The sequence below is a fragment of the Microcebus murinus genome, chromosome 11 (genome assembly GCF_040939455.1).
Source record: "Microcebus murinus isolate Inina chromosome 11, M.murinus_Inina_mat1.0, whole genome shotgun sequence".
NCBI classification, from domain to species: domain Eukaryota; kingdom Metazoa; phylum Chordata; class Mammalia; order Primates; family Cheirogaleidae; genus Microcebus; species Microcebus murinus.
The window spans coordinates 42,149,878-42,164,616 of record NC_134114.1 but is presented as its reverse complement, the minus strand read 5'-3'; the positions used below and the strand labels follow the sequence as shown (position 1 = coordinate 42,164,616).

At 36.9% G+C, this 14,739-nt stretch overlaps 1 protein-coding gene across 7 annotated transcripts in view; it reads left to right on the top strand.

Moving 5' to 3' along the window:
* PDE4D (phosphodiesterase 4D) overlaps positions 1 to 14,739 on the top strand; it is a 1,055,987-nt gene that overhangs the window by 888,122 nt on the left and 153,126 nt on the right. The window contains exon 7 of one of the 7 annotated variants that reach the window (XM_076008354.1): positions 7 to 14,418. The exons of the other annotated variants lie outside the window; for them this stretch is intronic. Within the exon in view, the coding sequence (XP_075864469.1) occupies positions 7 to 131 (125 nt within the window). The 3' untranslated portion in view covers positions 132 to 14,418. Of the gene's footprint in view, positions 1 to 6; positions 14,419 to 14,739 lie in introns of those variants that run through there. 7 annotated transcript variants of the gene reach the window in all.

The window sequence follows — 14,739 nt, the reverse complement described above, 5'->3', positions numbered from 1 at the left end:
TCACAGGAAGTGAGCTCGAGGCAGCAGATAGAAACCAGCTGCAGAACTGTGAGACCCAAGCCAAGGACAATTCCTATGTTTTGGCCCATTGCAGTAAGTGCTCAAATTTACACTGTGATGTAGCACTTTGAACAAAACCATGTTTTACTCAAGTAACCATATTTTTAACCAGCCAATACGGGACAGAAGAGTTTCATTGCCTTGAATCAAAGCTATTTGATGAGTTTTCCTGGAAACACCCTTAGGGTTCCAGGAAAGGATTCCAGATTCCCAAGCTACTGGCACAGAGGAAGCATCTTTTCTTCACACAGTAATACACAAAGGTCCCTCATCACCATATGGCACATCCTCTTTGGATTAGCTCGGTTACCAGAAATAACTAGATCAAAATAGGTGTTATTTTTACATGGACACAAGGTAGACTAAGGTGTGGAATTTTTGAGGAATCATCACAGTTCTAGAGACCTGAAACTTCACTTTTGCTTGTGGAAGATACAATGTCTTTCTCAGGATTCTGACTTTGTTTATTTGTGCATCTGGTCTGTTTTATTCTTCTGGAGATAGTTCTCTGCTCTTCATAATGTCTGCTTGCTCATTGTCAAAGTTTGCACATGGCTTGCTATAGCTTCTCTGGCCCCCCAGTTTTACTTCAAGCCATCTACAGACTTTTTTTTTTGTACTTCTCCTGACACCAAGTGCCTTAGTTGCAGTTTCCCATCCATACTGCAATTAGAACCTACAAATTTACAAATACAATGAGATAACTTTTTATTGTAGACATTCATTATAGCTCATTGGCTACTGGTAAGCCCATGAATTGTCTGTGCTTGGGCTAGATATCCAGACTTAGTTTATTTAATATTGGGACAACATTCTTTTAACAAATAATTTCTTAAGATTCTCCCATATTCCAGGCACTAAGGAAGGCTCTTGGGTTACAATGGTGACCAAAAAGTAGCATTATCCACGTCTTTTGCCCCTATAATCTAGGGGTTAGGAGAAGGGAGACATATATTGTGTTAATCAAATAACCAATCCTGAATGTAAAATTTCAAACTGAAGTATTTTATGTGAAGGAAAACTTTTATGGGAGTTCAAGACCAGAAGCCCACTCTACCCATGCTTCTGGAATTTCATGGGGAAAAAAATACTTATGTATAGCAGAATGGATCTTCTGTAGAAAATTCCAAAGACAGGTTGGCCAATCAAGGAGAATGAGCGAGTTGATGCCCAAAGCCATTTCTTCCGCTGCTATCGTACTTAGTTTGCAATGATTCTATTGCACAGCTTGAAAGGCAAGCACTGGCTTCTCTTCCTTCTGTTCTCCTTCCCAGAGAAGAATCCTCCTCCGCCTCCTTCTTACTCTTCTACTCCTGCCACCTCTTCTGAGGCTGCCACTACCACAATTATAACATCTTCCCATCTCTAAGGCTCTGAATTTGGACCTCCCACATGGCAGGACTCTAAATTACCACTAATCCATTCAGTCTGCTTCATTTCCAAAACATTCATTCAAATTCTAAATGCCTGGATCCTGTTGTGTAGCCATGGCTATGCTAATTTCTGCACTTGCATTTTAATTCCTGGAGTCAGAATTTCACCTGAAAACTTCCAGATAATTGCTTAGATGGCACAATAAAAATATCCAGGTTAACAACAACAACAAAAAAATCTCTGCTAATGAGTCTGTTATTCCTTTGCAAGGCCCAGTAATAGGGAACCTCCTCTTGGAAAATTTTGCCAAGCCATTCTGACTTGTAGTCACACTTGGTTCCAAATCTATTGACAAGAAAAATTCAAAGGGGGAGGGAGAAAGACATTATCCTTGTTTTTAAACTAACATGTACAAAGACCACAGAGAGGCAGCCCTAGGAAGCAACATGAAAATCTTAAGGACTGTTTTTTCAGACTCTGAAATTCTCCTAAGTCCCTATCCCAATATCACTCAAGCTCTTTACAACCCCTGTTTGTCCTTAGGCTGTAACTTGTGCCTGAAATTCCTACTCCAAGGTTCCCTTGTGGTATTTTTAATGGTGTTGTTTGATGCTGCAGCCAGCTTCTCTGAGGTTTGGGAGTTAAATGGGATACAGCAATGTGGTGTGCTGTAACAGCTCTTGGAGGAACGTTAGGACAAATTAAATTCCAAATAAGATAGCACCTGAAAGAATGTGGTCCTTTAGTGAAAGAGCTTAACACTCTAGAAAGGAGGGTTTAGCAATTCCTATTGACCCCTGAATGATTAAGAAATATCTTACTAACCAAACTGAGTTTGTAATTGGTTTTGGACTCAAATGCAGAGTATTCACTTTGATTTTTACTGGTCTTTACGAATCTAGTTCCCTGTTTGCTTTTTTGTCTAGTAAAGCCTGATGAGATGTGTCAGTTTATGATAAAATGGTACTAAAAATGGGGAGGGAAATAATTAATACCGTTACTTAAAGCACCAAATTCTACGAGCTGCTGATTGCCAAGTGTAGGCAAGGATTGCTACCACTACTATCAAATAAGTCTGGTATCTCCTATTTGTGTCCTGACATCCAGGCCCAATCTGGGCACAAGCATTACAGGATCCCGCAGCCTAACAGGGGTCAATATTTGAACAATACTTAAATATCATTATTGTATTTGAATCAAATGTGGTTTCAGAGTAATGAAAAGATTTTGTTTACTGTTATTTAGAACAAAACCAATTATTAAAATATATATGCACACAAGGGCACACACATATATATTTGGTTTTGGTAAACTGTTTCACTTCCAGTAGACTTTTATTGAATAATCTATCGTCTATGGAGTTTCTTTTAATTAAAAAATCTTTATGGTAATGGATTTATTCCAGAAGGAGCAGGTTATATGTAAAATACAATGAATAACCAATTAAAATAATAACAAATAACTTGTGTTGAGTGCTTACCATGCCAGGTGCTAGGCTAGACTTTCTATGCTATTATTTCACCTTCTCCACATTGTGTGAGGGGTGGGTCTATTATTGTCTCCATGATACAGAAAGGATGAGATATAGATGTTGTTACCATCTTCATGATACAGATGAGAATTTAGAGCTGAGAGAAGATAAATAATAACTAAATGGTTTCGATAGTATTTGAGGAGTTACAGTAAAAAAAAAAAAAAGAAAGTTCTCAAGTTGTATTGAAAAGTCTGTGTTTCTTTCTCACTGTTCAAATATAGTTTTTCTCCTCTACCCTCAACTGAAGTAAACACAACCTACACATTGTAGAATCAGGACTCTAAAGTCACTGCCACCAAAATCCCAACAAAGTAGATGTCAGTAATTTGGGAAAATACATATTTTTTTCCTAGTTGAGGATGAGTTACCTCTATTGATGACATGACTAAGTCAACAAGTAAAAATTACTGGCTTGAATATCAATTCATCTCTCTACTAAGAAAAGCAGGAAATAACTCAGATATAAATGATGCAAGTGGCTGTTGGATTGGGAAGACGTTTAAACTTTATACCAAGAAATCACACAGTGATGGACCCAGTATGGTATGGGAGGTATTCATAACTGGTTCTCTGACTTGGAAGAGTATGGAGGCTAAAGGATGGTAAAGTTAATGAAAAGCTATTCAAATAATAGGATTTTGTGTGAAAATTAACCTGATCAAATACCATATTTCTCCATACTTTATGGGAGATAAACATCATAACTTTAGCAAAAGAACTAATGATAGGAAATACAATTACTAAGTTAAGGCTCTTGCATTGACTTTATAAGTATTTCTAAATCCGGTTTAGGATTATGGAGACAAAAACAAGACCATAAGAAATTCTAAATACCATTTATTGAGAGAAGTGTTAAAGAAGTAGGGATTTAAACTGCATCAAAATTCATGATCTTTGGGAGTCAAACTCAAGGTGAGCTTGTATTATAGATTGCTGATGCCGGGTTCCAACTTGGGTATTTCAGTCACATCACTGCCCAACTCAATGAAAGACATAGATAGCTTTGACAAGCAATGAGTTTTATCAATGTATTCAAAACTGAAGTCATCTTAGGAAGAACTTGAAGATTTAGACAATGTTTGAGCTTTTTTAAAAAGCCTCCTACAATTCAACCAAGTACTCTTTTTTTTTCCCACTCTTCATATATAGTCTTTGTCCTCTCCACTCAACTGCAGTGTAAGAATTTGTTATTTTTTGTGGTATTGTAAGGAATATTTAAAATAGAAGTTGCAAAGACATTCAATATTTAAAATTTACATGGAACTGCCATATATTCTTAACTTTTGGAGTTATATGAGCCAGAGATGTGAAGAAGGTGTTCAGGAGGAGCATAATTCTAAGTTGAATATGCTCTTTTCAGCGTTTCTGTTTCTTTTATTAGGGTAATTTTTTTTTACTCAGGAAATAAAGCAGTAGACAATTGTTTTCTGCCATTTTTTCTGTAGGGAGCCTTATCCAATTAAATTATCCATCTAAGTCCTACTGCTCTGCTCTCAACAAAATTTGAATAAGAAGAAACTCCAAATCTAATTTGGAAATAAAAGTATCAAAACCTTTTCAACAATTTGCTTTGGACTGCATTATTTGATTTAGAAGAAAGTGAGTCAGACCATTTCCATTTCTTGAAACAACACTAACTCATGTGCTAACTTGAAAGAAATGACTCTCTTTGGTGACTTTGAAAGTGTTACATTTCCATACTACCTTGTCTGTAGTAATTACTGCCCATCCCTAGAACTCTTTTTTTAAATTGAAAGTATTTTAAAAGATAATAGATTCTTATGCTTCAAAGTTCAAAATGTGTTCTAGAAAGGATCAGTTGTTAACGGCTTATTTTATATTATGTAAACACATCTTATATATGTACAAGCAAAATAGATATTGGCTAGCATTCTTAAAAATATAAATAGGAAAATATTGGATCTTACTAAGTTACTATTTCATAAGGTATCTATAGAAAAAGATAAGAAAAGCTACATACAGTTAGGTGTATATTTTTTTCAGTTCTTTAAAATAAGAACATTTTATTTTGTTTTTTTAAACCTACTAAACTTGTCTTCAGACACATATTTTAAATTTTCTTAACTGTTTGTAAATATGTATATGTTCATTAGCAACACCACCTAATTTGCCAGACATGGAATTATGTAAATGAAATTAGCAGTTTTCAATTAGTGCTTGATAATATTACTTATAATATATCCTTTATGGCAATCAAGCATATTCTCATGGATACCTTTTGCATCTCTGAGATAGTGTTTTTCCTACATAATTCAGTAGATTTCTTCTATCTTAGGTAAGATACATTCATTATAGGTGAATATAAAATTGCATTTAAAATCATTCATTGGGAATCTGATTTCTTTAAAAAATCATACAGGAAGATGGATGTACATTTTTAGTAACCAAACTGTTGAATATATTTCATGAGATTTTTTTCTCATAATCTCTGCATATCAGAGGTGAAAAGCTCCTGCCCCCTTCTTTCTGTAAGCAAAATTCCAGAGAAGCACTGAGAATGAGAAATATGAAAGATTAGGAAGAGCACAAGCCTTCCAGCCTACCAGCCCTGGGTTGAATTCCAGATGCCCAAATTATTAACTTGGTAAATTCAGAAAAATCACTGGACTTCCATGAGCCTCATTTTAATTTCTGTCATGTAGAATGGTGATAATACCATGGATCATTACAAAGATTAAATTAGACTATTTGGACAGTGCCTAGCACACAAAAAACTTTCAGCAAATAGACCTTTGAACATGAAAATGGTCATTTCATTAAATCTACCTTTTATTTTCTTTAAGGAAAAAAGTCTATTTTCTGCATTCTCCAATTTATCTTTAATAGATATATATTCTGTAATAAAAACAACCTATTATTTTAAAACATCTCTTTAAAAGAGCAAGGCCATCTATCAAACAACAAGCAGCAGCTTCTTGCATAGGAGTTTTTTAACTGTTGAAGGGGGTAGGGTCTCTAAAAGGGAAATCCAAAGACCTATGTTAAACATATAAACCATTTAAGTTACAATCCCTGGTTAGTCAACTTAACAAAGCTGGTATTTTGGCTTGATATGATTTATATGTAAACATTTAAGCAATTTATATTAAAATCTGCATTTTTTTACTCATCTCCTTGATTGCAAGCTCCTGCAGAATGGACATTGTTGAACCCAGACTTTGTTAATACTCCATGGCACCTAGATATAAACTCTATACACTTTGTCAGTGTTGAACAAATGCTAGCTTAAGACACACAAAGCCCTTAATTATATGAACCAATTAACTTTGAAGCTAATTTAATAGCTGAAATATCATAAAGATTAATATTCAAAGCCCCCTCATCTTTTTTCTCATGGAACAACCTAGTGAATAGTGTTTGTGATTGTTTTTCTTTGCTTCCTGGGGTCACACAAGCACAGTGTATTTACTCTGTCTCATTTTATGTTCTCTGAACCCATCATTTACAACCTTCCAGTTCTTCTGGAAAAGTCACTTGGTATAAAATCATAGGCTGTTATGGCTAGAGAGGATCTCACAGATCATCAATGCAAGGAGTCTATTTTAGAAACAAGGAAAGTGAAACCAGAGACAGCCAGTGACTGGTCTCTGTACTTCTAGAAGTCGTGGTTGGCGAGTGGTCAGGACGGACATCTCCTGACCCACAGCACACTTAGCTTTCTACACAACTGGCTGCCTTAGTTAAGGACAAAGAGAACTGTTTTCTCTTTAACAATAGAAAATTAGACTAGTAAAGTCATAAAAGATGTTTCTCTTTCATAAGCCATAGAGAAACCCTGATGGTTCCTTTATTTGGATCTCTGATCTTTAAAGCATGTGACTAGCATCTATAATTGGATTAAAGTGAAAACATGTGATTGTGAAGGAGCTGAAGTACCTTAGCCTTACTCTGCTTTGATGGCCAGCTTCAGGGACAAAGTTGTACTTCGTGACAGGCAGTGAACCAACATCAACCCTGTGGGAACTTTAGATTCTATCACGAGCTTTCCCAAGTTCAAAGCTCATCAGTTCATTATTGGTTGCAAGACCTAGGTCTAGAACTAAGTCAAGCTGGGGCATCAAATACTTTTTATAAAATGTCATTTGAATGAGATAATTGTAAATAACAATAGAAGCAAATGAATTAAAATATTGCTCAAATATTCATTTTCTTAATTAGGTAGGATATCAGAATGTTCTTTGATTTATCACTTTGCAATGATAGGAGCAATATGAAATATTATGTTTTGCAACACTACATTAATTGTAATATTTACTGAGTACTTAACTATATCCCAGGCATAGTCCAAGCTTTTCATGTACAAATTATCACTTAATCTTCACAACTAGGCTTGGAGATAGTATTATCCCCATTTTAATAGGAGGATATGTGGTTTACTTTGATTAACTCACTCAAGGATGTGCACAGTAAGAGGTGCAGCTGGAGTCCAGACTGGGTCAGGCTGACTTGATAACCTCTTAATCCCTGTCTTAAATTGATTTCTCTGGTCATGCTATACATGTACTTGATCCTTTAGTTGATTTATTGATGGTGACATTTAATTTTAGTTTTCTCAAATGAAAGTCTTACTGTATAAACCAGTCAAAGGGAATGCGGTTTGCATTTGAATAAAAGTTTAGAGATAACTGAGGATTTGAGTATTCATGGAAAGAAGGAAGGAAAGTGTGAAGGAAAATAAAGGAAATAAAAGTAACTTAGTGCCTTGGTGGAACCTCTATTAAGAAATGTTATTTTTCATAAATATAAATTTTAGAACACATGTCTCAATGCTTCTTTATATTTCCATCTAGCCCCCAAATAATCTGTTATTTATAGATCATTCTTTATAGCCATTATAAACTTCTATTTTAATGAGAAAACTTTTCTTCTGGGTTCCCCTAAAAAATACCTTCAGGAAAGAATTCTGAAGACCTCTAGTCAGGAAACTGACTTTAAAATGTCTTATTTTATATAGATCTTTTCATTGTAATGATTCCTGCAAAAGAGATTTTTGTCTTTATAACTGGTAAAACAAAATTTTAAAGATAATCTTTGAAGTAAAAATATAAATTATATAAGTGTTAATAGAAAATATTTTCTCCCACCCCGCCCAATTTGAGAACTTGATTCCAGAAAGGGACCACCTTTAGGCAAAATTTGTTAAGAAGTCAAGTCAATCAGTAATTGCCTGAAGTCAGTTTTTCTAGAATAAAACTTGTGTAAGAGACTTTGAAGATTACAATCTGAAGTTTGCTTTGAGATGGGAATAATACATAGTGTGGAGAACTATTTTAAACCTAAGTGACATCATTAGCAATGAGAATTGAAGGAGGAGAGAAAGTGATGCAGGAAACTGGAGATTGGGGAGAAAGGAAACCAAATTTGTAGACTCTTTATAAATAGGAAATGATGAGGTGCATCTCAGAAATAAAATTGTAAACAGAGAGCAGAGAAGGCAATCATAAAAATTTCTAAGAGGGCTAGTGGAATGCTGGAATGAACTCGTTTGCCTTCCTTTGATATCAGGGACTCTATTCCCTTGTAATTTTACCATTGTTATTTTTCTTACCTCTTATCTGTTTTCCTGCAGTTTCTATCAGCCTGAAATTCATTCATTCATTTACCTGAGTTTCCAGCCTTGTGCAGAGACAACAGGGTGGGGCCAGATCGGGAAGTTGTATTCCTAACTTGAAAGTAGATGGGTCACAAAAAGTCAGGGCTGGCCTTCAGAGATACAAGTTAACCGCATCCCATGCACAGTGGAAGAAAACAAGGGAATAATTAGAAAACTTCCCAAGGTCAGAAGGGAACTCCTGCAGCTGTAACTACAAGAACATCCAGACCATATTGCCTTTAAAGCCCCCTCTCAAAAGTCAACAACTTACAGCTGGGGAAAATTCCAAGATGAGAGGGACATAGTTCTTCTGGCTTCCTGGACCATGTGACTATCTGCTCGTGTCCACCACATCTTCTCTGCCACAGGCTCAATATGTTAGCATGGTCCACCATGTGCTCCTTTTGAAATTTCATTTTGCAGAAGAGATGTTTTTTTTCAAGTAAATGTTATTCAGAAAGAAGGCCAGCATACAAGTCTCTGTAACAGAGCAGACCTGCTTTAGGTGAACCTGAGGTGGGAGGCCTGGCGCCTCACCGGGTCGCTTCTTACCCGCATTAATCTTCCAGGAAAGTCCTCTCAGGAACTTCCTCAGAAACACCAAAACATCAAGGAGCAAGATCCTGAAATTGTCCATAGTCTTGACTTTGTTAATAACAGACTATGTGACCTTGAAAAAAATATTTCACATCTCTAGGCTTCACTAATGAAACACAGGTGTGGCCTAAATGATTCTGTAAGATAGTTCTAGTTGTGAAGAGCCTGAAAACTGCTAACACAACTAATTTGGGCAGGCAGGTTAGCTAGACCTGAGGGACGTGGTGTTATAAATTACTCTCTGGAATATTTTTATTTTATAAATACAAACAAATGGTTGTCTCATTGTGATTTTCAGGTAACAACCTTTGTAAAAAATGTGTTTTGTTAGAGATTTAAAAATCACTACACAGGTTGTCATTTAGTCTTCCAGCTACATTTTCGTCTCACCTATGGATCCTAAAACTTCTGGAACTTTCCTTCTACAACTTAAGTAAAATATCCATTTATGGTTTTTAGCTCTTCTTTTTGGCCCCTAGAAATAGAGGATTCTTCCTGACTTTACAAGTCGAACATGTATATGTATGTATAATTTTTACCGTTAAAAGAATACTTTGATCAGAGTCCTGAATCTAGCCAGACCTTTGCAACTTTCAATGAATGACTATCTTCTTGACCTTAAGATGTAAAGTTGCTACCTTTTATGACGGAATCACATCAAGGAATTACTTCTCCTCCAGTTCCTGTAACCATATCTTTATGATAAGAATGTTTGGTTGCCACCTCAGAATCTTGACCCTCTGGTACAAACACTTGTACCTACTAGAATGCAGATGTCTTGTTACTGTTTCTGATAAACGTTGAGTAGCAAAAGTTTCATTGAAACATTTTTTAAAATTTTCTCAAAAATAGTTTCTAGCCTTCTTTACTAGAGCTTTAATATAAGGTATTCCTTCGTTTAAGAACTTTGGCACTCCCTATTTTTGGTTTACTGTTTCTGTCTGTGCAAAATGAATGTATGTATAAAGATCTATATTTCCAACCCAAAGAGGCATTATAATGACCATTGCACTTTCAATCCAGGAAATACATTAACTCTACCATCTCTGAATGCATATCTCAATTCACCCCTCACTTCCCATTCCCGAGTTCTTTAATTAGACCCAGTTTGCAGGACATGACTTGACTGAAATTTATAGCCACATTGAGACACACAGCTAAAGAAAGCTCTTAGCCCAGGCATCATCTCAAACTTTTAAAGCGGTAGGATCATTTGACAGAAGTGTAAGCCTCTGACGTAATTACACAAGTGCAAGTTGTAACTATTCCATCTGCTCCCAGCGTCTCTAGCTGTTGCCTCAAGAGGAATGATGTCTTCTAGCCAGCCTGTCCATTCATAGGGGCTGAATCTGCACATACTTTAATTGTGTTACTCATCTTTGGAAATGTGATATTATTTTACCCTTGTGCCCATGCCCCAACCTCTTGCCCCTCTAAGGTGAGTCAGAGTTTCTGGAATCCACCATTTTTAGTTTTGCAACTTACATCTCAGACTCGCATGTTTCTAGGCATAAATCTAATTATGACAACATCAAAGCCTAAACAGACCTAGACTTTTCAGTATGTGCCAGTAAACATTGACGTTTGTTGCAGAAAATGTTTCACTCTTCTCCTAGGAAAAGCCTCAGTTCTTCCTCCTACAAATGACTGTCAGAGTAATTTTTTCTAGAGTACAATTCTGACCATGAGAGTCTGCAGTGCCTTCAGGGTAAAGTTTAAACTTCTTTACCTTTTACCTGGAAACAGTGTTCTGTGGTAAAATTACCAACGGCTTTAATATTAGATACACCTGGCCTCAAATAGTGGCTCAGCCCAGGTATAACCCTTCTCATCTTCTGTTTCTTCACCTGTGAAATGGAGCAATGAACATTAAGGGGGATCATTGGAGTCATTGTATGAGATACACAATGTAAAAAAACCTGGTGCAAAATAAATGCTCAATAAGTATGAAAACACTTTCTTTCTTCGTCCTCTAGTCCTCTGGTCCCACTTACCACTTTAGGCCCTACCCCTGCATGTGTCCCCTTCTTTCGAAGTACACCTTGTTTCCAGCCCACAGATTATGGTTTCCCAATTGAGCCAAACACCCACACCTCTGTAACTTTTGCACATATTGTTCTGTCATCCTGGAAACCTTCTTCAACCTCCTCACCTTTTTTGCAGGACATCTACTTGCCCCTGGAGATAGCTATTCCTGAATTCCTCCCGAGTTTAAGCATTCCTCTTGTGGAGTTCCATAAATCTTTCATACTTCCCTTTCATCTTACAATGTCATAATATTAGTTGTTTTTATCTGTCTTTCCTAATGTACCCTTCACTCCTGAGAGTGGACTCTGTCTTATTCATCTATGAAGCTCCAGTGCCCCACTCATTTCCTAGCAAATATTGGTTGAATGATTGAATGGTCCAGAGGGCAGAATAAATATGGTTTTGGAAAAGGTGGCATAGCTATTAATCTATCAATGCAAAAAGCAACACTTCCACCCCCTAAATGGGCAAAAATGTTAAAGGCGAGAGACTAGATGGCTTATGAATAATATTGAGGTTGTCTCTCTGTAGGAATTCTTAGAAATGTAATCAAGCTGAAATGGCTCCGGCTTTCCTTCAGTAAACGGTTCCTGTGGGGATATATGTGAAATGGATACCAACGCTATTATGAGAAACACATGCACTAAACAGCTATGCTTCTGACGCCCTTCTCGAATCTGAAACATAACCCAATTTCAGGGACCAAAGTGAAGTAGCATGTGTCCCCAGTGTTTGGCTTCCCTCTTGCCATGGACACTGTAAACAATGAGATTCCCCAGGGACTTTTCCTTTGACCTTGTTAGGGCTGATAAGGGCGGCTGTGCCTACGGCAGCCCTGCACCTGCGAGTGGGAATAGTTTATGTTTGCTGCTGCTGGGCAGCTTTTCCCACCAGAGTAATCCGGGTCATGTGGAAAGTGCCAGAAGCATATAAATTACTGATTACTTCTTTTAATCCAGTTGCTCCTCGGGGTTGGTGTGCTTTGTTTTAAAAGATTTCCCATAAAATGCCCTAATCTAAATTTCATAGATACCGTTTCAGTTTTTCTAACATATTCTACTTTATCCCTTCCCATCCATACCATGGGGTTTTTGTTTGCCTTGAAGGCCTTTTTGGATTTATTATTCCTCACTTCACAAATAACTGTTTTTTCCCCATATTTAAATTCCTCCCCTCCCAGTTTTTTCACAATAGTTTCTTTTCTCCTGTAAAACTATACACAATTTTTTAGAAAAATATGTAGCTTTAGAAATTGTAATGCAAAGGGTCACATTACCAAAGCAAAGGTAGAAATCCTTGCAGCAAAGGACAGACATGAAAGGAAAGCCAGGGTTTTTGCCATATCCAAAGTCCTCCCCTCCCATTTTTTTCACAATAGGACTTTTGCCTATGGGAAATTGTGGGGGACCTTTTGGCATCCGGGCAGAGCTACAGGGAAACCAGGATGTGGGCAGGAGAAAAGGTACCTGAGCTTCTATGCATACAGCTCACGCACAAGCCTCTGTAGTAACCCTGAGGCAAGCATGGTGACCAGCTGTTCCAGTTTGCCTGGCACTGAGGGATTTCTTGGGATGTGGGACAGTCAGTACTAAAACTGGGAAAGTCCTGCGTAAATTGGGACAAGTTGGTCATCATCCTACCTTCCCCTTGCTACTGCCCTTCTTAAATTATTCCTTTGAAAATATGCACTGATCTTCAGTTCTTCCTAATTCTGTCTGTATACACATACTCAAAGATCGTGGACCAGCACATCTCTGATGGTAACACTTACCATCAGTGTTACCACGTGAAAGAGCAGGATAGCAAATAGAGCTCACCTGTGCCAGTGCTAATTGCTTGGTCATAACTGCCAAGTAAATTGTTAATGGTTTCTTATATATCCTCCCAGATAGTAATTATAAATATTATACTATTCTGCACCAAACTCTTTTTAATTTATTTGTATGGGCTTAAATACAGATAATGATCTATCTCATTCTTATGACCAGAGACATAGTGTTCTGTTATGGTATGTGCAATAATCCATTTAACTCTAATGATAGACTTATGGGTCATTTCCAGTTTTTTACTATTAAAAATAACATTGCAAGCATCTTTGTACCTGAAAATCTTTGTGTCCTTTTGTTAAATGTAAAATACCTTTGTAGTCAAATTCATCTTTTCCTGGTGGTTTTTATCCTGTATCTTTTATCCTTGTTTTACTGACATTTGATGCAGTACCTATCACAAAGTACATTCTCAATAAATGTTTTTCGTAAACAAAAAGACAATGAATTCATGAATAAGTGAACGATATCATGTGCTTCGTCTTATTTTGCCTCATGATCCATGGAGAGTTGCAAAATGAATGCCAAAATATGTATTTGCACAGAATTTTATGACACTTTGTCTTAGGGCATGATGTCCAAAGCACAGTGTTGGCATATGGGCGATACATATGTTGAATGAATGAATAAACTATGAATAATAATGAGATAAATAGAACTTGGATTATTTGGAGTTTATCTTCCTAGGCCAATGACAGACAGGTACTTCTGGAAGTGGTGGGTTGCAAACAAGCCCAGATCAGAGAGGACTGTGTTTAAAGGCCCAGAATTTCAACTCATTACCATTGGCGCCTCATACTCATTTCTTTCATTCCAAGTAAATTAAACTGAGTGGCAAGAAAAAGAAAAAGGATTATGACCATCAACCCAGGACCAGGAACCACATTTAATTCAATTTATAATGTCCATAACATCTCTGCTTTGTTTGAAAGGTTGAAAATTTCCTAGAGAAAACATCTATTTCCACTGCTTGCCAAAGTATTCATAAAATGGCCTGATTACTAAGAACAGAAAACAAACCAAATCAAAATAAAATGAACCAAAAGGCAACAGAAATAAATGTGCCTTAATGTAGTTGGATAATTACCAAATCTGCTCTCCTCAGATCACCAGCCTTAAGAGTCAGGGCACATCCTTCAAGATAAGTGCATCCTTGTCATGGAGATACTCAGTGAGGTGCACTCCCTTCAGTGTGTCAGTTTCCTGGGTCATCTGGGGTCTTAGGAAAATCTTGTTGGTGCACTGAATTGCACATGCCTTATGTAACTCACTGCAACCCAATCGCTGAACCCATGGTTTCGTAGCTATTAAAATATGCCACAAACCAAACCACCTGTGAGGCGCCAACTCAGCAAATGTGCCTCTGCAAAAAGCAGTCATAAAAATATAGAAAATGAGGATGAAAGAAGCCCGAATAACGACCTAAATCTTATACATTTGATGCCATGAGGCACGAGAGGCCAAGTGTTCCATGTTGGTTGAAGGAAGGTGGCAACTATGAGCATTGGTGCCGAAGACCACCTATGTGAGAGGGCCATGCAATGTGGAATGAATCAGAGCAACCACTGTGAGAAAAACTGCAATTTTGGATAATTATGTGCAAGCACTAAGAGAAATGCCAGACATTAGAATCCATGTTTAATGTGAAAATTGCATTTTGTTTTTTGCAGAACCTCAATATATAGTTTTCTCTATAAAATGTGGGC